The following is a 24,602-nucleotide window of genomic DNA, read 5'->3' as shown; positions in this document are numbered from 1 at the left end:
GAGTTTTGTACTCCATTGCCTATATCTTTGAGGATTTTGATGTCTGCTTGGGGTCATTATGTTGCCAGAAGGCGGCCTAGTTTGAAGCTTCTGGAAAAAGCAATCAGGTTGTTGGCAAAGACTTTCTGGTACTTGATGAAGCCATCATGTTTTGTTGTAAGTATGAGGTTCTTTTGCTGCGTCTTTTTTGTTATTGATTTTTCACGGCCTTTGTGCCAATTTTCATCAATGGTAACAATATTAGAGGTAGAAGAAGTATGTGTGGGTGTGTTTATAAGTATATAAAATAAATTAAAATGGAGCTAGTTCAAAGGTTTGATTTGACTGGGTTATATTTAGTTTACTTTGCTATGGTGAAATCTCTATTACGTCCCCATTACGATACCCAGTAAAAATAATCTTGGGCTTGGTGATGGACAAAAGAAATCACAGTATATTAAAAATGTTGGAGGTTAATGGTATATATCACAATATATCAATTTCTTCCATTAATTGCAATGAAATGTATTTAAAAAGGAGTACAGAACTCTAGGAATAGTAACCATTTATTTCTAGAGTAACTATTGGGCTTCTATTGTGCTGATCCTTTAGTATGTTAATTTGGCCGTATTTCACAAATACATTAAACTTCAGAGCAATACAATTAACGAATAAATGTCTTCAGATGAAAAAAATCGTTATTATACAATCATTATCTATTCAAGTATTCCAAAATGATTTCAAGTAACTACAGTGACATTGTCCCTAAGACAAAAACTGTTTTTTTTATAAACATAAAATTTACATTTGAATCTCATTGTAAATTGCGTTGTTCTAGACAGTAGGTACTTGTCTACAACGACCCTTTATATTGGCATAACAGTTCTACCATCCATGCCGCCCACCCCAAATAGCGTACTCAAGGTTATTTTAGGGCCTTCATATGATTTGCACTGCGCCCAATGTGTGGTAAAGCGCAAAAAGAAAATGTTCTTTTAGAAATGCTGGAACATTAACATTACAGTCTTTTTAGCTTGTAGATTTGCTAGTGTTTGTTTGAAGTAATAAAATATCTGCAGTAACAAAGGAATAATCACAGCATATATTGGTGCACACAGAAGCACATTCTAAAATGCAGAGTTTCTATTGTTAAAAAGAAGCTAGATTGGCTTCTGTTGTCAATTGGAAAAGGTGCACCATCTCTGCGACGCCATCCTCTCAAACCCATAGACAAACAGTGGTAGATAGGGGCAAGCAAAATTCCTTGGTCATTTCCTGTTTGATTCAGTGAATTCAGTTAAATTGAATTCACTGAGTTTCTGTGAAAACAAGCACTGAGTAGTGAAGGGAATCATTGTGGCATCTAAATCGCTTTCTTATATGTATATATATTTAAATATTCCAAAAATGCTTTCGTAATATACTCACCACTTACCAGAAGGGTAAGTGTAGCAATTGTGCTGTAAGGGAAGGTTGATCTGAATGCAAACAATCACTTTCAAATTGAGAATAAAGTTTGTTGTTAATGTAGATAGGTATGCTTTTTGGAAGTTAGCATGAGGAATTATTTTAGTTCTGCTGATCCATACAGCTAACAGCATTATAGTTTTTTTTTTTTAGGTTCCCTGTCTGGGAGCATAAACAATATAGCTGGATTTGCATCTTCTCTGAAACTTGATTGGTTCACCCAATTGTGCTTTGTGCGTCAGGACCTTAAAGTCACAGCGCATAGGAGTGTAGTGCAAGAATGCTGCCTCAGCATTATGTAAACGTTCCTAAGAAGCTTGAGGCAAAACTTTACTAGGTTTGTTGTTGAAAACAAATGAATTGCCTAGGTCGCCGAAATGCTTTTCACATAACTTCCATATAAAGGACAAGCAGCAAATAATTCATGGTGTGGCAGGTTTTTAATATTCTGTCTGACTTTTGCAAATAACAAAATATCTGTGTGAACCTTCCATTTTAGATGTTTAATATATTGTTTATGTGTGTGATCTGTAAATAAAACCACTATTATACCCAAAATAAGCCATACAATTCCAATTTTGAAAGCAAGTTTTGATGACAAGGAGCATGAATAGGCACATACACTACGGGTCAAAAGTTTTAGAACACCTCAATTTTTTCATATTGTTGCGTTGCACTTGTAGGTCACCTTGCCCTAACCCTTCTGCCAGGTTCATCCCAAACCAGCTCAATGGGGTCCAAGTCTAGAGACTGGGCTGTCCTTTCCAGGGTTTTGAAGCTGGTTGTCTTGTTCTTCTAAGGCAGTTCTGACATAGCCTGGAGATACGTTTTTGTCATTTTCTTGCTGTAGGTTGAACCCCTGACCAACTATGCTTACACCAGATGATATTGCATGGCGGTGCAAAATATTGTGGTTGTCATTTTGGTTCAAGGTGCCACTCGCTCTGTGCAAGTCAGACCCTGGAGCCAGCAAAAGGGCCCCAGACCTCCTCCATGTTTGACAGTTGATGTCACAAACTGAGGAACCATACTTTGTCATAGTCGACTGTGTACAAAAACCCTGCATGAACTGAATATTTCAAAATGTTCAAGCCTCTTTCTCTTATTTTGCCATCTTAGCAATGACTTTCTTACTATTGCTCAACCTGTCAAACCTGCAGCTTGAACTCTTCTCTTCACTGTTAAAACTGAGACATGCTTACTTTGACCCATGTTAAGCTGGGTTTGAAGCAGGTGGCTCACAGGACAACAATCACACAAGCAGTTGACTCTCAGAAACTTGTCTTGTGATTATGTTGTGGCTTTTGGTGTGCCAGACCTCTTCTTCTTTCCACCACTTTGATGGTGTAGGAAACTGTACTCACTGGCACCTCGGCTTTCGTTGAAATATCTCTGAAGGAAAGACAGACCATTGAAACCCTTAAAAGTGTATCTGTCTTCCTTTGTTAATATTGCCATTATTCCCAATACACTACTTCCTGCAGTACTATACTGTCAAAATAATGCTTAAGAGGGTGTTGTAACAAAGTCTGTTCCCACACTGCTTTTATACAGACAGAAGGCTTGTAAGTAATCAACTAAAGTTGGGAAACCTTTAGGAATTGTTAGCATGTTGATTGATGTCACCTGTGTCCTGTTTAGTCTTGCCTCCTGTGTCTCTTTTGCCCCTTATCACTTCCCTATTTTGTTTCCCCGTTTTCCTGTGTCTTGATTGATCATTGTTCCATGTGACGTGTCATGTTGCTAGGTTTTCATGTGCGTCTTTAGTTGAATTACTTTTCTTTATAAACCTCTGTGCCAGTGTCCTGCAACCTCCAAAGACGTTACAGGAGCTAAAACCTTTGACCGGTAGTGTTCTTGACATGGTACATCATGTTCAGGGACCCTTTTTCACTCAACTGTGCCACTTTTAAAACGATCAATAATCACAGCTAATAATGTTGAATCTTATCTATTTAGAATGTCAGTGGAAAGACTTCATATGAGACTGGAATCTTTTTTCTATGTTGATAAAGGTACTTCAGCAATGTTTTCTTAATACAATGTATATTGTTTTAACATTTCATTATTTATATAGGTTCTAGGAGTATAGTAAGAATACTTTCATGAGAGTCTTTCATGAGAGTATAGTAAGTCTCATGAATAATTTGACTTACTCATTAATAATTTCATGAGAGTCTTTCATGAGAGTATAGTAAGTCACTAACTTCATGAGAGTCTTGGAGGAATGTTTCCTGCATGTTGTTTTGGTTATCTTCATCAACATAAACAGAATGTTCCATTCATTTGGGAAAGTTTCAATATTGCCAGAATCTTTTCAGATATTCATTAGGTGACTCAAATGCCATCTTTAGAACTTTCAAGTAATTTCTTCTCTGAACAAATTCAATTTATCATAGTCCTGATTGCTGAGTAATGTTAGGGAATGTTGTTAAAACTATCATGTCATAATCTCCCACTAAAATGTATTGTGAATATAAGTTATTGCAATACCTTGCACTCAGAACATTGGGATATAGTTCTTTGGTTTTTGCAATGATGTAACTAATGTTAGGAAAACATTTCTAGGATATTTCAGCAAAGTAAAAAGGGCTATTGAAAATATTTTTTTATGTTATGTAAAACCATCAATAGACCATAATGGGTACCTTAACTAATGCTCTGTAAACGTGTCAGTTGACTCGGTAATCAGCCAGGTGCAGTGGTATGTTCAAATCCACATGGGGAATAATAACTTAGTTATTACTGAAAATCAGACACAGTTCTTGTGATTCACCCGAATACTGTGTTCTAGCAGAAGTACCAGTACTGTTTCCACTCTTGATGGTGTTTGTTATTATTTCCTTACTGATGTCTATCTGTCTTTGCATTTGCACTAACGCGGGAGGTATCTCATTCTTTTACTCTGTCAGTGGTAATATACTTTACACAGACATTACACAGTTGAACTTGTAAATCTCTCATGAACAATAGTCATAAACAATGTGCTCCCTGTCTCTGTTACATCCTGTCTACTTCCCGTTGTAATAAAACATTGTTAGCCACACTTAATATGTTTACTGTCAACCACTATTTGAATAGCAAATGTTACTGGGCATGGCATCAAGTTCCTCCTCATTTCACTAATAGAGCTGGTTTCCCCACCCAGCAACTTTACAGCATAGGCACCAGGCCTAGGCCTATGCTGCGTTCCATTTTGTTTATTATACTGTAGTTACTGTTACCAATGACTAGTTTCATTTGGCATGATGGTTGCGTTGATGCTTACTGGGGTCGAGGTCTGTTGTTGTACTTGTGAAAGTACATGAAGATAATGGGTAGCCTTGTATTGAATCTCGGTTATGTTATTGATGTTTGTTTTGGAAGGCTCACTCTCACTGGCATAGGGCAACAATAGCACCCATAATAAAATAAATAAATATATAAAGCTTTATTGGACAGGAAAGCAGGGATGGCAGAGGAGAGAGTTTTTGCCCCCCTGGCTTTTAAACCGGCACTTACTTTAAACAGAAGATGAGGAACTTACTTGCTGTTTACTTTACTGTTAATGTTCTTGGTATATGGGATATTATTTAAGTTCCTCATTGCTCCCCTGGAAAAAGAAATCATAAGGGTACCATTGCGAACTCCTAAAAGTTCTGTTTGTGCACAAAAAAACGATACATCCGGACACTGAAAAAAGGTTGTATATGTCTGCACTACAGACAAAGGTGTCAAATAGAGCTTACTTTTATTGGCATATTTTTTACTCTTATTTTTTACTCTTATCAGGGCAGTGTACACCAATGTTTTAGCTCCACAACCTTCCTTCAGTGTGTAGAAGTTTGTGCATTTCTTTCCAAATTTTATAGATGGCATAAAAAATATTTCTAGTCTTGGTCTCCACTCATCAGCCAATCAGCAATGTGCCTTCATAGATCTTACATTACGCAAATTACAGTCACAGAGGAAGAAAACCAATCAGGCTCCACGTTATAAAATTGGGTGAGTACATGGAACAACTGAGAGCTTGAGGCAAAGGCATTAAAAAAATCAATTGTTGTGGGTGTCCACTCTTTTAGAGAAAAATACATTTTAAATCAATTAATGAGAATGGTTCAGCCAGATGTTCCTTTCATGCAACTGAGGGACTTACTCGTAATTTATATATATAATATGATATGGACAGTGTTCATGTGAAAGAGTTTATTGGAAGGCAGTGAAATCTAGTTCTTCATTTCATCCGTGTGATGATACATAATTTAATTTAAGTAGCCACATGGCTGTCTTTAGAGTAATTTATTGTTATGATCACCTGTGCATGGTGGGTGCACTTTTTAGATCCTGACACTGTTATTCCACAATAGGGGGTTTTGTTCTACAGAGTGTCTAAAAACGTATTTTGGTTCTCCAAAGCGTATTTTTAAGAGCAAGCATTTAGCCAACAAAGATCATATTCATATTTGTTGCCTAAAACCACGAGTAGCTACTAGCTAGGCTACATATCGCTACATCCTGCCTTTCTCTGTGCTCATGGCCCTGGTTCACACAGACACACACTCAGCCATAGGGCCTTTTCCTGGACGGCATGTTGACAAGCCAGCTTCTCTAATACGGAGAGAGCAGCAGGGCCTCCCACCTGGACCAGTCATTCTGCCTGCTCGCTGTGTGAACGCTGCTGCATGTGACGTGTGTCTCAGAGACGTCAGGCCAACAGGGCACTCCAGGGCTCCTGCAGCCCACAGGCCTGGTGGTGGGAAATGGCAGGAAGGCAGGCAATAGTGGATCCTTAAGCAGGGCTGGGCCCCTGGAGGGAAAGAGTAATGGGCAGAAAAATTGTGTTGTCTCTCTAATAAGCACACATATGGTTTTATGTCACGCCATTTTCTGCAACATATTGGAAGGTGAGAAGTCTAGGTTTTGTTGTCCTACTGGCTTTTTCTGGTCCAAAGACGTTGATCTGTAATTTTGTCTCATAGTCGGGTTTTTAACATTCGCCATTCGAAGGCAGTGTCTGGGTCAAAATATGTTGGCTATTTATTAGCATTGTGGTTAGGTATCAGTTGTCCTAACCGTTGATACCCTAACAAATGAATTAATTATGTTTTGACGTACTCCAGGCCATTATATTACGATAACCTTTTCTTAATGACCACCATAGCCCTTTTATCGTGAATTTTTTTTTTAGGGGAGCTGAAACATATTTTTGCCTTTTATGTGTTTCATGGGCAGCACAAGGCTTCCTGTATGTGTTACAGACATCAAGCTTAGGAAGTACAACCTTGTCATTTGCCTTGCACATGGACCAAACTCAGGACGTCTGCTTGGCTGACATATGTGATCGGCCTCCATGACAACGATCAAAGTTAGTTGAGGTTAACTCTAGGATGGCCCCAAGCGCAACCTTTCGAGCTAACTAGAGTGTTCCTGCATGTTCTTAATTGCATTACACTCACCCCTTCAAAATAGTGACACCAGCTGAGACCAACTGAACATCTGAGTCACCATGCACCACTTGTTAAGGGTGTCACGGTGCTAGTTTAGTAAGTAGCACTTCCTCCCGATGAGGCAGATACAGAATCTGACTAAACCCAGTATCTTTGCTTTACACTCACATACAGTCAGTACTGGCACCTTTGATGACAATTCAGCAAAGTGAAGGCGAAAGATGAACGACACAATCAATGAGTCATGTTTTGGGTTGGGTCCTATACTTTCATTACAATGAAATCATTTCGTTAGACCCGAATGTAGTACATTTGGAAAACATTGGTTTTTGAAAAGTATTGGGTCCCCCTATGTTGGGCCCCTCTGTTTAAAATGAAACCCAAAAAAACTGGCGCCTGTAATGAAATTAATTTCAGTTGGTCTCATTTCCCAAGAACTGTATTGATGCCTTCCGCTCTTTGGAGGAGTTGCAAAAAAGAAGCCCTTACTGAGCCCAACATTCAAATTGCAGTGTCTAATGATTGCCAAAGGTTATTGGAACTACAACTAGAATTGTGTGTTTTGTTCAAATGAAACAAAAATGTGTCTTTCTGGCGTCAAAAGGGGACGGCATACAAGGAAATGTATGTGATACACACAGGAACATATTATGGTGGGTCATGCTTTGGATATGTTTTGTTTCTAGGGGTTCGGGGGCTCTTGTTAAAATCAATGGCATAATGAATTCCACTAAGGACCAGGATATTTTAGCCGAAAACCTGGTTGACTGACAGGAGATTAAGGCTTGGCCATGGATGGACCTTTTAACTTTCAAGAAAATCATCCCAAACATGCATCAAAATCGACGCAGAAATGGTTGCAGGATCACAAAATCTGTGTTTTACAAAGGCCATCTCATTTCCCAGACTTCCAATCCAATTGAAAACGTGTTGTCTGAGAAGATGGCAGTACACAAGCGCAAACCAAAACTATCAAGGATCTTGAAATGTGCTGAAATGTACTTTTAGTGTGGAGACATGTACATGTGTAGACCTGTAAAGAAATGTAAATGCATGTCCATGCACAAAATTGGTCTTATCTAAAAGGAATGGGACATGCACAGAGATACAGAAACAGTAAATGCGTATTTCTCAAAAGCAAGCAGTTCACTGGTGTATAAATTGACACTTACATTTCATATATCTCCTCATGCTACATGTACCCCCTCAAACATATTCACCAGGAATCTTGTTGCATTGCTGCTATATAGATGTCACTCTGCTAGCTTAGGAAGTACTGCTTAGGAAGGGTTAATTTACTGCATATTCGGAATCATATCAGGGGGTACTTGTGTTCAATTTTCTCTTTGTTTGATTAATCAACCACTCTTCTTTTTTCAGGTGGAGGTGGTAACAGAAAAGGAAAAAGCAAGAAATGGAAACAGATGCTTCAGTTCCCCCACATCAGCCTGTGCGAGGAGCTTCGGCAAACTACAGGTACACTTCCTCTCCTCTCTCAAATTAAAATACAATTCTAAAAAAACTTTTTTTGGGTTATGTGAACACCCACACCTTCGAATTTGCAATTGCAAACTTGCTGAGGTATAACCAACCACTGCCCAGATCACAAATTAAGCTAATTGGCTTCCATCTCTAATCAGTTGTAGTAATTTTGATTATTTCTGAATCAAAGCAGTTGTTCATAGAGGACTCCTGATTAGTAGTACAATTCAAAGCAAAGAATCCACTGTGGGCTGAAAAGTTGTGGAAAGACGCAAGTCGGGATGGATAGAAATGTTTCAAAGGCTTTGTCCATCCGTTGGAGCACTGTTAAGAACATTATTAAGAAGTGGAAGGCATATGGCACCACCCAGACCTTATATAGATGGGCCGAAACTGGATGACCAGGCAAGGAGGACACTGATAAGAGAAGCTAACTAGAAACTAATGGCAACGTTGTAGGTGCTTCAGGCCTTTATGGCAAAAACTGGTCAGTGTGAGCATGTGACCGCTATATCACAAGTGTGCCACAAATCTGGCTTCCATGGGAGGCTGAAAAAATATAAAATAAAACACTTCTCAAAAAAGGACAGTGCATAATACAGACAGATTCTTGAGGAGAACCTGCAGCCTTCTGCCAGGAAGTTGAAAATGGGAAGGTTCACATTTCAACATAACAATGACCCCAAGCAACTGTACAGTGGCTGAAGCACAAGAAAGTGAAAGTGGTCACCAGGCAATTTGACTGAGCTTGAACAATTCTGCAAGGAAGAATGGTTAAATATTGCCCTGTCCACAGGTGTGCGAAGTTAGTAGCGACGTATTCAAAGGGATTCAAGGCTGTAATTTAAAGCAAAAGGTGATTCCATAAAGTATTACCTCAGTGGGGTGTTCACTTATCCAAATAGGGTATTTTACTGTTTTTATTTTAATTAATTGTCAGAATTCTTTTGAATTTTATGTTCATTTGGATATTTTGGATTACTGTGTTAAAATAAAACCGGAAAAAAGTCTGATTTAATGTGCAGCTGGACACAGTAAATTTCAGGGATGAAATCCCCACCCAATCCCCTAATGACAGTAAGCATGTATGCATCAGTTATCCTATTATCTAATCAAGAGTGATTATGAAATTATCCTATTATATCTTTAGGAAGTCCATTACTTATTGGCAATCTTTTGCACACAGAAGCCTATACAGTCATGGCCAAAAGTATTGTTGCCCTTACACTTTAAATGCGCTGTTTCATCAAGAAAACAAATTCAATAAATTCAATTCAATCACAAGTATTTCTTTGGTTTGCATTTTGACCAAAAACGAGAATTTGAATAACTTACTAAGTGTTTGTTTATTCCACAAATAAAGGCTTAAATGGCATGGACAATGTTATTTGCACCTTCTAGTAGTAGATCGAAATTATGTGATTTCTAGCATCCTGCTTTGGAATTGAATTCACCGGAGGTGAGTTGCAGTTGCCTACAATATGAATGTCAAAAGGACTTCTTTTCCGGTTTTGTGTCACTGCTTGTACCACAATGAGCGTAAGTTATGTTATCAGGATGTTTAAGAGCCATATCACTGAAGTCAGCCTCCCTGGATGTGGCTGCAAGAGACACTTTGATCAAAGCTTTGTAGCCAAGGATTCTTTGAAATGTGTTGTTGAAGTACTTTGATCAACTGCCACAGAGATTGAACCTGACATTCAGACGCAATGTGCGGCAGTTTCAACTTGCACCGCCTGTCGCCAACTAAATGAAGGAGTTCTATGGTTGGAGACACAGGAAGACCCCACTGCTCAGAGAGACATAAGAAAGCCCACCTAAACATGCCACAATCTCTTGTGGACAGATGAGACCAAATTATTGAATTCTAAGCACTCTATGTACAAATCTCTATGTTTACAGAAAACCCAAGGGCTTTCCAAAAAGAACAGTCAAACAGGTTCATCGTTTTTTGGAGGTTGCTTGGTTTCCTCTGGGACTGATTGCCTTGAACCTATACATGGAAATCAGGAGAATAACAAGGAAACCTAGTGTCAGAATTCTGGTTCTCGGTCTTGAGTCTTATAGCAAACACACAGACTTAAAAAAGCAACCAGGAATAGTTCAAGACAAAATGCCAGACTGTTTGGAAATGGTCATTAATGAGGCTACATCTGCAGTAAATCCCATTGAAAACCTGTGGAGATATCTGAAAACAGGCACTCTTCAAATCTGGTAGAACTGGAGCAGTTTGCACATGAAGTGTGGACCAAACTGACAGTACCGAGATGCTGGAAGCTCATCAATGCGTATAGAGCGTTTTTATTTGCAGTTATTTTGGTCCAAGTCTGTGCTACCAATTATTTAGTCTAGGTTGTCAATTTTGTCAAGGACATGTGTTTTGGTTTTTTCATTTAAAAGGATGTACTAGGTTTTGAATAAACAATGTTTCTGTAATATTGAAGGGAAATTAATTATTGTGTACACTGAATTCTATGCTAATTCTTTTTGATAATTTGAGTTATTTAAAGAAAGTGCAAGTGTACCAGTACTTTTGGCTACAACAGCATAGGCTTTGTGTTTAATTTACCTTCTCATATTTATATATTTTGCTAGTGGGTATGGTCTGTAGTTGACGAACATGAAGTCATACCAATGCAGATCAGGGTACAGCGTTTTGTAATCATGGGGTTTGCCTTGCATCCTGTGGAACACGTGAATGATGAAGATACGCTGCTTTGGTAACTTCTGTTTTTCTCAACTGTTTCCGATAGTTTAGCAGCATCGATGGCTGCCTCTCTATAGTGACATAAAAGGTTTAGAAACCTCTCTCGTCCTTCACTCTTTCAGATAGATGGGTTTGGGATGATTATGAAATGAATCCTGTTTACACAGTTAATGCTGAGTGCATTTTATTGTTATTCTGCAATGAGGCAGAGGCAGACAGTTTAACCGTACTTCAATTGTACCACAGAGGAAACTGTGGCTTGGGCAGAAAGAGGAAGCTGACTCGCACGCTTGCTTGAATTCACTCTGACGTTGAAAAAGAAAATGGTGGCAAGGTTTATAAGGCACTGGCTTCAAACATAAGGTGGATACAGAACAACACACTGTTCTGTTGTGAGGTCACACTACCGACAATTGAAGTTTTGTAAAATGTTGATTCGAAAAGACTGTGAAAATAGTCTGTTTTGAATATATATATATATATATATATATATATATATATATATATATATATATATATATATATATATATATATATATATATATATATATATATATATATATATATATATATATATATATATATATATATATATATATATATATATATATATATATAGTTCTTCAACAGTTTGACGATATTGAGTTAGATTTATACAAACTACCATCTGAAGTGTGCAGAGCCCATGGCCTAGCAACAGTACCCAGGGGCCTTACGTGTGTTGATGCAAACTGGCTCCACAAATTTCACAGTTGGTGGGGTTGTTGTTGGAAAGAAGCTGTTTTGCCTTGTTGCACTCTAGCGATGCCTTGTGGTAGGTTGGACGCCTGCAAGCTCAGTTGTGGTTGTTGGTTGACGAATATACCCTCCAATCGTGTAGGTGCTGGCAATAATTTTCTGGTTGAACGAGGCAAAAAGGACCCGTATTTTCCTTCAAGTCTACCGAGTCTGCCGATGAGACAAGGCTATAAGCGTTAATTGGACTTAATGGAATGGGAGGAGGGAGAAAAATGGTTATAAAACGAATTCTGGGGATTTTTTTATAACAAATAACTGGAGAATTGTGACGCAGACATGCTATGAAGACTCATTAAAGATGATTAGGGTTTCTTTCATTACTTTTTCTCCTACTTGCCTCCCCCTTTGCAAAGCTTGCAGGCATGTGGACGTCCACAGGGAGTCACTTCAGGGCGTAGAGACAAGGAATCCCCAGTTGATCCCATCCTCCCTTTTCTCTGACCAGATTTAAAATAGATGGCACAACTGGTAACTTAATGCTGAATTTTGAAGATGAGATGGCTGTTTCCAAGTCTATCGATTCATTCAACTCCCAATTTGGAGCGGGTTGATACATGTAACAGCAAGTTGGCACATTCTTGACAAAATCTGTCTTCATGTGGTTGGGTTGTGGCAACTTTAGTTCTTAGACCTATTGTTCATAATGGCAGAATTATTTAGTGAATTTCATTCCAATCTTTAAGAATAGCCGTCTTCACTCCACAGGTGACGGTCAAGCAGTAAGTCTTGAGCTGATGGCTAATCCCAAAATAACAAACATCCCCTAAGGTTAAATGAAATCATATGATGTCCTCATCGTCGTGATGTGTCTCCATAATGCAGGAGATTAGTTTGTGATGCATATCGCTGGCCGAGGCTCCTTCTGGCCAAGGGCCTTGTGAGTTATGACTACAGCTCTCATGGCGGCGTTCCATACATACAGTAGACACATTGATAGTACACAGAAATTGTAAATATATATTTTTTTAGCCTGAAGCTAAAACAGCTAGATCTACAGGCTGGCTGAAAGGGCTACATCTGAGCTTTTTTCAGACAGGGTTGCCGTGTTTACATTTTGAAATGGTTGTTCTAATGGTAGGAAACATGCAGGTGAAGTAGACTTGAGGTTAGGACACATGGAGACTAACAGTACAGTGAGTTAATATTCATGACACAACCTGCGTCAATCAGGAAGTGAAAACTGCACTTCATGCAAGTGCTTTCATGGCATTTTCTGCAGGGAACGCAAAGACCGAGAAAAATGTATAGATCATAGTCATGGGTTCTCACACTGTGAAAAGGGCAATGCATACTCGCTATTCTTGAAAATTGACCATTTGAAGCAATGAATGATAAGTGTAAGGCACAAACAGTTTTAACATAAGCATGGAATAGGCTGTTAAAATGAGCTCAGATGAAAACAGGACTGCTATAAGGCCTGCTATAAGGTCTCATCTCTCCCTACACACCCTGGCACACACAAACACAATAAAGTCTTGTTTTGAATTTTTTTAAATTAATCTTGCTTATTTGAATTGCAAATATCAGATTTATTAGCCGCTAATAAGCCCTTTTCCTAAGGCTATGGTATGTTGCTTTCAGTGCTTGTTTCTGATGTATAGCTTAAGTATAAATATAATGGCTCATGTGGTGCAAGGTTATTGTACAACACAAAGACGGATAGGGTTGTGAAATGGTTTGTGTCATTCTCACCATAACGTTAATGCTTTAAGACAACCTCAGCGCACATAGAGGCTATTGTTGGAAAGAAGTCCGGAGGTTGAACTATGAGTTGTTCAGCAAAATGAATGCCTTTTGATATTTTATGAGATTCTGAACCAATATTTAATTTCAGAAGTTTGCTATTTTAAATATTAAATTACGTGAATTTAATATAGACCACTCAGACAATTCAAAGATATATTTTTTTTACATGTACTGTCAACTTAAGAAGTATTGGCACCTTTCATGAAATTGAGCACAGGTGAAAGCAAAGAATAAACAAACCAACACAAGTCATGTATGAGCTCAAACAATAAGCCAGGTTGTGGGCTCAAACATAACGGTGAGCTTTGTAAATTAATTACAACACAATCATTTGTAAAACACAAAACATTTTATCGGGTATTTTCTTTTCTTCTGCAAAACAGGTTTCGAATGTATTGGCACCATACAGTCAATATTTCATGAAGCCTCCCCTGAAAGGTCCCTCCACAGCTAAATCTCAGTGGAAACCAGGTTTTCGGCTAATATGTCCTGGTACTTAGTAGAATTCATTATGCCATCAATCTTAACGAGCCCAGCAAAAAATATCCAAAGCATCAATGATTCTCTACATTTTATTGTGGCTATCGGGTCTTTTTCCTTGTTTTAATACCATACTATGAATTTAAATGGGGAACTTGAGCACTGGGTAAGTGACTGTCTTTGTGTACTGGCCCAACGTTAGGCCTTAATGGCCCCAGGCCTGCGGGCCATCATTAATGTTGAAACCTGCGGAGGTGGCATCGAACAGTTGATTTTTTGTGTTCTACTAGTCTGTGCTGTTCTGGAAACGATTAACTTAAGGTCACAGAATGGCATTCCATGTGGGGCAAAGTATTCAAAAGCAGTTTTGCCCAGTTCTGAATCTCTAGCACTGCCCAGCTCGGTACCTCCAGTACTATCCAGCCTTGAGAGTGTGTTTGATACTGCTGTTCTTCCAACTGCCTTTCTTGGTTAGATTGTAAGCATGTTTATACTAGACCGTTTTATTGAAACATCAACCAATGTCTAGCCCAGCCAATGGAAGTACATCATAGACAGTGATGTGTGAGAAAATGTGCACCAGTGATTAAACATGAGGCCAAATGATACACTGCATCCAGAGATGTCAGTACAGATGCTGAGTACAGATGCTGAGTACAGATGCTGAGTACAGACGCTGAGTACAGACGCTGAGGCATGCATACATAGTACATCACAATATTTTAGCAGTTCCTATAAAATAAAAAATATTGAATATTTTGCTTTTTCACTAACTCACTAATGTATTTTTAAAGGCAGGTTTTCATCTAACCAAATCCCACGGTGTTTGTAATACTGTGTCAGCATGAAAATGACATGTAAAATTTCCTACACAGGTACAGATTTCATTAATATACAGAGTGAACAATGCAGGACTCCAAATGAATCCTATGAAACTCCTTTGTGTACTACAAGAAATGTACATTCAATTCCAATAGTTACTGTTGTTTCTGAAGGCAGTTGTTTCTCACCCGACCTCAGTCCACTTAGATCTGGGATGAGTTGGACCACATAGTGAAAGAAAAGCAGCCAAGAAGTACTCCGCTACTCACATTTTCAATTAGGGGTGTACTCACATTTGTTGCCAGCGGTTTAGACATTAATGGCTGTGTGTTGAGTTATTTTGAGGGGAGAGCAAATGTACACTTAGACAAGCTGTACACTCGCTATTTTACATTGTAGCAAAGTGTCATTTCTTCAGTGTCGTCACATAAAATATATAATAAAATATTTACAAAAATGTGAGGGGTGTACTCACTTTTGTGAGATACTGTATGTGGGAACTCCTTTAAGACTGTTGGAAAGGCATTCCATGTGTCTACCTAATGAATCTGGTTGAGAGAAATCTAAGAGTGTGCAACGCTGTCATTAAGGAAGAGGGTGGCTACTTTGAAAAACCCAAAATACTTTCCTGGTTAGTACCTTATTTCGTAAGTGTTATTTCATACTTTTGATATGTTCACTCTTATTACAGAATATGGAAACGGAGCACCATCTACTCCCAATGTGTTGTTCACATTTCATTTTAGCTCTCTATTATGTTGTGCTGGATGTCTTTTATTTAAATGATGGTCATCCACAAAGAAGCAGAATTGGAAGTTTGTGTTGAAAAACAGACACCGCAAAATCAAAAGTTAGCAGCTGAGCTTCTTTGCTGGCTAGCTTAACTTGCGACAAAGATACTGAAACAAGTTGAGAAAAAAGCTACCTAACCAAATCTGTTTTATGTTCTGGAGCAATATATTTCAATAAAATGCAATCTCAGGTGTCTCAGGTGTTCTGCCAACCACAATGCCTGAAAAAACATTGGAGTAAGCATTTCTATGAATAAAGGATAACCATAAAAACATTGCAGAATTCATTGCAGAAACCTGCGCATAGACAGAGGCAGACCTGCGCATAGACAGGGGCAGACATGTGCAGGGAGATAGAGGCAGACATGTGCAGGAACTCTCATATGTAAAAAATGGTCTACTGCCCTATGTTAATTAAGGACTGGAGAATGTCCACTCTTCGCCCAGTTAAATAGTTTGTCTTCCAACTCTCCAAGGAAGCTAAAGATACTGTTCCACCCAATGGAGCATAATAACCTAAACCCTACTGGCTGAACAACGCTTCTCATCTTCTAAATGAAAGTCCTTCTCATGTCCTCCACAGCCCACAACAGGTGCCCATGTGCAGCCTGGGGTGGTCCTCCAATCATCCAGTACTCAATAAAGCTTTGTGCACTCTACTCGTTAATGAGTGCTGGCTTCAGGTTTATTGCGCCACCACCCATGCTTACGGATTCCCCTCCCCTCTCCATACATTTGACTCCCCCCTCCCCTCTCCATACATTTTACTCAATCTGAGATTTGCCCTCATTGACCGTCGGAGCAGCAAGCCGAGAGACTAGATGGAAGAAGGCAGAGTGTAGTATCGGTGCAGTATGGTGCAAATTCACAGAATCCCGATAGTCTACTGTTTTTGGTTTAAAGGGCTGTGACCTTGTGGGATGATTGTCAAATTTGTGGCATCGCTGCACGTTTGGATGAGTCCTTCTTTGGTGTAAACGTTCAGCCATGGAGTCAAGCTTTCACCGTCTTTTTTTTGATTGATCAAATTACATCAAATGTAGTTAGAATTTATTGGCCCGACATCCTTTTTCCTCCCAATCTTCTGACTTGCATTTTAATCGAGTCAGGTGGTCTTACAACGGGGCCAAAACCATCCGTCTATTGAAAGCAACAATAGATCTGAAAAAGGCCAGGGCTGAAAGGGGGATCGGCATGATATTTTCCAAAGTCTTACTGTCAATAGAGCCTCTGTCAGGGACGGAATGAAATTGCATTCTGGCTAATGTGATTATCTTTATGAAACCACTATTAGGGGGTCATCTTGTTTGTCCTCTTCGTCGTTTCATTGTAGAATGCAGTCAGAGGCTACCTAGCATAGGGCCCTGGGGTGGGGGCACTCAGGGACCTGTAGATGCACAACAGAACCGAGAACATGTGTCTACCAACGTTGTTGAGCAGAAAGAAGTGCATTGCGCTGTTTTTGTAATACCATGAAAGGGCAGACGTAATTTGATCCGAGACCAATAAGATTATATATGCAAGTATACTAGACAAGTATTAGAGCATTCTCACTGCACATTGAAATGTTAGTTATCCATGCCGGGTTTTCCCAAAAATCTTCTGAAATGGACCGAGATAAGGCTACAACCTGAAATATGATATATGTCTTGCATTACCGGACATCTAGAGTATTACCTCATAACATAATAAACTTGTAACAATAATAAATTAATTAAATTAAAAATAGATTCAGTATTTGTTTTTCAGAATATAACGTGTAGGTTACCTTACGACACATACAGGGCTAGGCCTAACACTTCCACATATGCTAGTCTTGAAACTACTATGTATAGGCTAGTCTTAAGGCTCGCACTTACCAAAAATGCATGTTGTCCTTAACTGGCTGGGCTGTATCCAAAATAATCACACTAGTATTTTGAGCCCTGTTGTGTCCTGCCGGATCTCCTTTGCATTCTAACTAAGATCACAGATGTAAGTCACTGTTTTCCTTTAGCTATGTGTTTTTCGCTGCATACACTAGCTGAAGAGAAAAATGGGGCCTAATCATTTAATAAATGTAGAAGACCTGCCCATTACCATTCATACAAGGTCATGAGATGATTTCTCTTTTTAAGTAGTTGACTGTGCTGCTGGTAGGTTATATACAGGCTTGTATTTTTCAGTCAGTGGTTAGGGAGAACTGTGTAGGAGTGGTTTCATACCGTAGTGCTCAGATATTTGCTAATGTTCAGTGAGTTTATATATTGTGCAATATACACCAATGCCTCTGAGGAGGGATAAGCTGTTGTAATATGTACTTTATATATCGGTTTGTCTTATATGCAACTGGCCTGTATTGTTTGTCTTGTCTCCTTTCACAGAGAAAGACTACAACAGCCTTTGTGAAAAGCAGCCAATTGGACGCACGCTCTTCCGGCAGTTCTGTGAAACCCGGGATGAGCTGAGGCGCTGTGTCAAATTCCTGGACGCTGTGGTAAGAAAAACAGACAGACATTGTTGGAACATGTTTTGTATGTGCTTGAGATTCACATCTTTTGAAGGGCTGAACTCTCTTGTCTGATTGGCACTGTGGTTCCCAAGGGTTTGAGGTGGGAAATGTCAGGGGAGGGAAGCGTAAGAGGGGAGGCTAGTACAGGACAATCGACCACTGGGAGGCAGTTTTGGAGGGGGGCGGCAGAGGAGGTGTATGTTGGGGGGTAGGCGAGACGACCGGGGTGTTGTTAAGAGCCCCCTCCGGATGAATCGATGATAAACCTGAACGTGCTCCCTGCACCAGGGCTGACCGTTGTGGAGCTGTGTTGGCGTTCTTCTGACCTAGCTTTCTGGAGCACATGCTTGCTCTATAACTCATACACAATAATAATGATCTTGTTGCAAGATCCTCCGGTTGATTAAGAAATGTTTCAGCTTTCAAGTGGGGGAAAAAAAAGCTTAAGGGGATGATGGGTAGTGGAATAACAAAGACACTAAGTAGCAGTCCAGTCATGAATAGATGTCTGACTTATTAAGAGAAAGCAGTCCATCCAGACAACAGCTTTCATCAGTCTACTCCTGCTTCATAAGTAGTGATCACGTCCTTTTACTGCACTCCTTAGTGCCTCACACAGAGCCTGGGCTACATGAGTGAGAGCAAATGAAATCTGAACCGTCTCAACTGTCACTAACTATTATGGGAAAGTTGGGCTGTGAGTCCAGCGGAAGCACTTCACAGTGAGGCTCTTAGCTTACCGTAAATCATGATGCTGAATGGATGATGGCATGAAATAGGGGCCTAATGCTGTGTTACTCGACAGAGTGCCAGAATCGCCAACAGGGATATGAATCACAGTGGTAAATACTAGTGGAACCCATGTGAGTGGGTCTATAGAACTGTGCTATTGTGTAATGAGGTAGTTTTTCTTGGTTGTTTAGAAATCAGGAAAACCTTTCACCCATCTTTTTCCCCCCAGGGTTTTGATATTCAGTTGTATCTGTGGCCCTGTTTCTTTCTAAACAACGTCCTACAAAAAAACCAGGAGAGTTGAAGGTTGTTGCATGTGATCCCAGGTTGCCCCTCCATTTTTTTTGGTTTTCCCACACTGCTTGTCCGACCCGCAAGTCTCCTGGGTTAACAAGCGCGAGGGCACGCTTACTCACCTGATAACCTCCGCTAGCTTTGCAGACGCCCGAGCTAGCTGGGGGAGTCACTGCTACCGCTTAGTGAGAGCAGGGTAACCTAATGACGCCCAGAATCATACCTCAACAAACCCGCAATTTCTATCTGAAAGCAGTATGAGAAATGTGATAGTTTCCCCCTCAAGCACATTGGCGAATAATGGCTTAAAATATATTTGGACCGGTGATATTCACTAGAGGTTGTACAGAACGTCTTGCATAAGGTAATGTGATTGTCGACTACTTACTACAGTGAATGGGTAGGACGGACCTGTTGGAGCAGCTGTCACTAAACTGGTTTGTGTGTGTGTGTGTGGGCGCTTGTGTTTGACTTCTGCATTTACCCCACCCCCCACAGGCAGAGTATGAAGTCAGTCCAGATGAGAAGAGGAGGGAGTGCGCTCAGGAGCTCTTAGACAAGTACTTCAACCCAAAGGTATTGAAGAAGAAGCGTTATACTCGGACAATGAGTGTTTTAAGGACGGGCACTGTATAATGGTGACGCATGATTTCCCAGACCTATCTTAAACCTATTCCTGGACTAGAAATCCCTTTTCAATGCAGATACTCCATTGAGCATGTTTTGTAATCCAGGAATGGACTTAATCTGGATCTATGATGTCATATGCATAATTCACACCGTGCTGTTGCCCTGTAGTCAGAGGATCACGTCCCTGAGCTGGGGGAGGACATGGTGGGCCAGTTTTCAGCGAGATTGGAGCAGGAGCTGGAGCCCTGTAAAGAGCTCTTCAATGAATGCACCAAGTGAGTTACTGTCTGTTCATTAGCAAGGAAGTATAGTCACGTCTAACACAATTCATTACTGTACTCATTGGTCATGTGGAATGGTGATCATTTCCTCACTGCAGGAAGTCCGTTTCAAACGACGGGTAATATTTTTGGCCAATGAACAACCCCAAGCCACTCCATTCACCCACTATTCCATTTGGCAACATTCTTCAACCTTCCAACAACACTACGAACCTGAACATACCCTTTCTGACGCTCCTCACTCTGGCTGTGGATATTTATGTTAGGACAATAGTCGTCCGAAATATAGGCTCGTGGTGTAGCAGTGTGGTAGATGAATAGGCCCCAAAACGTTTTTGGAAAACTCTGAATGGACTGAATTTGTTTTGACCTGTGTGTGTCTGTGTCCTCTGTTGCAGACTGATCCATGACTACCTGAGTGTGGCTCCCTTTGCGGACTACATTGACAGCATGTACTATAACCGATTCCTTCAGTGGAAATGGCTTGAGAGGTACAGTGGCCTGCTGTGGACATTAATGGAGAATTTCACTGTTTTGGACATGGATGTTAGGTGGTTCCTCGCCCTTAAAGACTGTGGGCCCAGAGAAATGAATTGGCGGTTCAGTTTTCTTTATACACCTATTAATAAGGATGCCACGGGTTGTAAAAGTGGCCCTGTCAAGCCAGAAAGGGTCCCTGAGCATTTAATGTACGATGCATTTGGATAACATCCAGACCCCTTTACCTTTTCCACATTTTATTACGGCTTTAGTTTAAAATGGATTCAATTCATATGTTCCTTATATATTGTGTTCCTGACATTGTGTAGTAGATTTCTTATAATATTTCTAATTATTAGAAATGTTCGCAAATTTAAAACAAAATAAAATCAGGTGTATCACATTTACGTAAGTATTCAGACTCCGCTATTGCACTTGAACTCTGTTTCCCTTGATCATCCTTGATATGTTTTCTACTTGATTAGAATCCACCTGCGGTAAAATCAATTGATCAGACATGATTTTGAAAAACACACACCTGCCTATGTAAGGGCCCGCGGTCCACAATGCGTGTCTGAGTAAAACAACCAAGGCATTATGTCGAAGGAAATAACTGTAGAAAGAGAGGGAAGGGCATTGGTCAGGGAGGTAACCGAGAACATGATGGTCACTCTGTTAGAGCTCCAGTGTTCCAGAGAGCGGGGTGATGGGAGGAACCTTTCAGAGGTGGGACGATCTTAGTACAATCCACTTTCTTCAGTTTTCAATGACTTACGACAATGTATCCACGTTCTTCTGCATTTCTAATACTCTTCCCTTCCTAAATCACTTCTTTTGCTTATTTTTCTTCAAGAAACACACACACCCTTTTCCTGGCTCCCACACTTATGAGCACAACGTTACACACAGGTGCACACAGATACATACATACATACACATCCACACACACACACACACACACACACACACACACTCACATTACACCCTGAGAAAATGTCACCACAGTCTAAGGAATTACATGGCAGGTTTCTGCACTCCAGTTCCATACTGTCCTCCCGTCCTCTGGGCCGGGTCTTTGAGCGAGAGCCACTATGCTTGGCAAAAAAAGATATATTCTGTTGATGTGGTTTATTTATTTGTGCCTCCTCTTAGTGTTTACTGAATCGTATCAACTGCTCTGCTGCTTTGCCAGTAGGGTTTAGGCCAGGTTACTTTTTAGGACTTTATATGTATTTGTTAAGACAACCACATTCAACGCACGTAATAGTTCTATTGATTGTGTAATTTTGAGGTATACCCTACAGTCATAGTTTGTTTCACATCCCTATTCATGCTGATTTTATAAAGGATATTTCCGGAACTTTATCAAAGCAAAACTATCAAGCCTGGACTGCAAACACGTTATTTGTGGAACAGATTTCTTTATTTAAAGATATATTCATGTAGATTAACATATGTATCCACTCTCTCTGGAGTGATTGTGTAGTGGTTTTCCTGGAAACATCCTAGATTGGTGCATAGGTGCTGTGAAAATGTATTTGCCCTTGTCTGTTTTTTGCATTGGATTTGGTCAGACCTTTTTGGGGGTTGCACTATAGAGGTCTTTGTTCACAGTGATTTACATTCACCCACGCTGTCTCACCTTGTATCCCAAATGGTGCGCTCTTTACTCATAGGGCATTTTAAGGGGCCATAGGTGTCAAATCAAGCTGTATACTTTAAAAGCTAGATATTTATGTTCAGATGCATTACTGTCGTCCAGTCACTGGATGTTGGCAGTTGAGTAGATTCCCTCAGAATTACAATCTTTTGTGTTTGTGTTTGTGTTGACCGTTTACGTGTTCTCACAGACAGCCAGTCACCAAGAACACTTTCCGACAGTACCGGGTGTTAGGGAAGGGCGGCTTCGGCGAGGTAAGCATTCACTTTGTCTCCTTCTGCTTAATTAAAGCTTACATTCATTTGTAATTATATTGAAGAAGAGGATAATGGGAAATAAATATAGTAGTCTTTTATAATCATCATCGGACCCTCAGAGGAATGAAAAGATCTCTGTGGTTGTGATTCCATATATAAAAAATGGGTCAAACTGTGTTGTTGCTTGTATTCAGGAAGTGACTGGCACTAGTTTGTCTTCTTCTTGAGTGAAATGACCGGTGTATTTATTTGGCTAAATAATAGATATTAAAATGAAGTGTTTATTGGCTATGACAAACCTAAAATAAGGAGTTAATTTGTTAATGACCCCTGATACAATATAATCCCCCAGTGCCATCTCTCTTTCTCTTACTCTATGCTGTTCTCAGGTCTGTGCATGCCAGGTGCGTGCCACAGGGAAGATGTATGCATGTAAAAAGTTGGAGAAGAAGAGGATCAAGAAGAGGAAAGGAGAGTCCATGGCATTGAATGAGAAGCAGATTCTAGAGAAAGTCAACAGTAGATTTGTAGTAAGTATGCAAACTGCCTACCCTTTTCACCTCTTACCATGAGTCACGTCTGTTTAAAGTCGAGTGTCTCGTCCACAAGACAGTAAGTCATAACTCGGCGTCTGTGTTTGTGAAGTCCTTTTTTGTCCATCTGACTCCACTCTTAAAAGCCCCAATATATACAGTTGTGTGTCAGATGTGTTGTGATGGTCAAATGCTTATTTAGGTTACTTTTGGCTCAAATTATGGCTTAACTGATTATGTGGGAACCCAACCTTGATTCTATCTTTTATCTGCACCTGTCCAATAAGTAAAAATACTCCAGGCCATAAGATGGAAGATCAGTGCCGGTAGAATCAGAGAGGAAACGAACAACTATTGCCTTCAACAGACAACTAAGTCCCACAAGCTTTTATTGCAGAGCAGACATATTCATTAACACTTTATGCTATTGAACAGTACCTGTAGTAATATTTGTTAGCGGGTTGACCGGGGTCCCAGCAATTCTAGGAAGAGAGAGCAGTTTTGGAACGTTACCCTGAATGTTCCTCCAATGTTTGTAACTAGGTTGTCATTATTTATGGGGAAAGATGCATGTTAGCAAAAACCTCCTGAGAGCCTGAGAATGTAATCTATTTCCTATGATGTTGCCAGTCCAGGGGCTGAGCGTATCTTCGTAAAATGTAGCGGCATTTTTTGCAACATAACAGATGAAAGCAAGAGCTTCTTGTTTCACTCCATTTTCTTCAGTTTGTCTTAAATGCTGTGCCTAGTGAATGCAATTAATGTCATGTGTGTTCCTTGGAGGTAAGTTTAGCATACGCATATGAGACGAAGGATGCTCTGTGTCTGGTACTGACGCTGATGAACGGGGGCGACCTCAAGTTCCACATCTACCACATGGGAGATGCTGGCTTTGATGAGAAAAGGGCTGTGTTCTACGCTGCAGAGCTGGTGTGTGGCCTGGAGGACCTTCATCGAGAGAGGATAGTATATAGGTGAGGTGACAATCAGTCTGACACACACACAAACAAAAAAAAAACAAATAAAGCTGTTCTTAAAGGTAGGTAAGGTGGATACACAACTGTCCTTCCGAGATCACTGAGATTCATGGAGTCTATTTAGGGGTGTTTTGACGGAGATGGGGTTAAGCTTAGTGTTGGACAAAAAAGAATCAAGGTCAATAGAAATCTCCATTGAGCTTGATTTTGACACAACTATGAGCTTAAAGGGGCCATATGTTACATGTCTACACAAATACACACAAATGACCACACCACATCTGAATGTTTTACTACAAAATTGTTCAATGTGCCTGAGATATTCCCCATTTAAACTTTCTCGCCGGTCAGTCTATCAGTTTGTATTCACATGTGGTCTCCTCACACTTGCTTTAGCCTCTCACAGTACTGTACCTAGCTAATACCATTCATGCCTTGTTCAGTAAGGGATGAGGAAGAGGAGACAAGGGATGTTATTGTTTATATTCAGTCTTGTAAATGTTAGAGGCAGGATTCTACACAGTGCCCATTTAAAAGGCCAAAGGGAGTGATAGGGACAGATAAGAATG

General features: G+C 40.0%; 1 protein-coding gene across 1 annotated transcript in view; it reads left to right on the top strand.

Moving 5' to 3' along the window:
- The window catches only part of grk6 (G protein-coupled receptor kinase 6), a 30,523-nt gene that overhangs the window by 2,315 nt on the left and 3,606 nt on the right, over window positions 1-24,602 (top strand). Inside the window, exons 2-9 of the mRNA XM_010870960.4 lie at window positions 8,253-8,348; window positions 18,062-18,174; window positions 19,714-19,791; window positions 20,014-20,120; window positions 20,525-20,617; window positions 22,457-22,520; window positions 22,913-23,053; window positions 23,840-24,030. Coding sequence (XP_010869262.1) covers window positions 8,253-8,348; window positions 18,062-18,174; window positions 19,714-19,791; window positions 20,014-20,120; window positions 20,525-20,617; window positions 22,457-22,520; window positions 22,913-23,053; window positions 23,840-24,030 — 883 coding nt within the window. The remainder of the gene's footprint in view (window positions 1-8,252; window positions 8,349-18,061; window positions 18,175-19,713; window positions 19,792-20,013; window positions 20,121-20,524; window positions 20,618-22,456; window positions 22,521-22,912; window positions 23,054-23,839; window positions 24,031-24,602) is intronic.

Source organism: Esox lucius, chromosome 7, assembly GCF_011004845.1.
Source record: "Esox lucius isolate fEsoLuc1 chromosome 7, fEsoLuc1.pri, whole genome shotgun sequence".
Classification (NCBI taxonomy): domain Eukaryota; kingdom Metazoa; phylum Chordata; class Actinopteri; order Esociformes; family Esocidae; genus Esox; species Esox lucius.
This window is presented reverse-complemented; position numbering and strand designations above follow the sequence as displayed.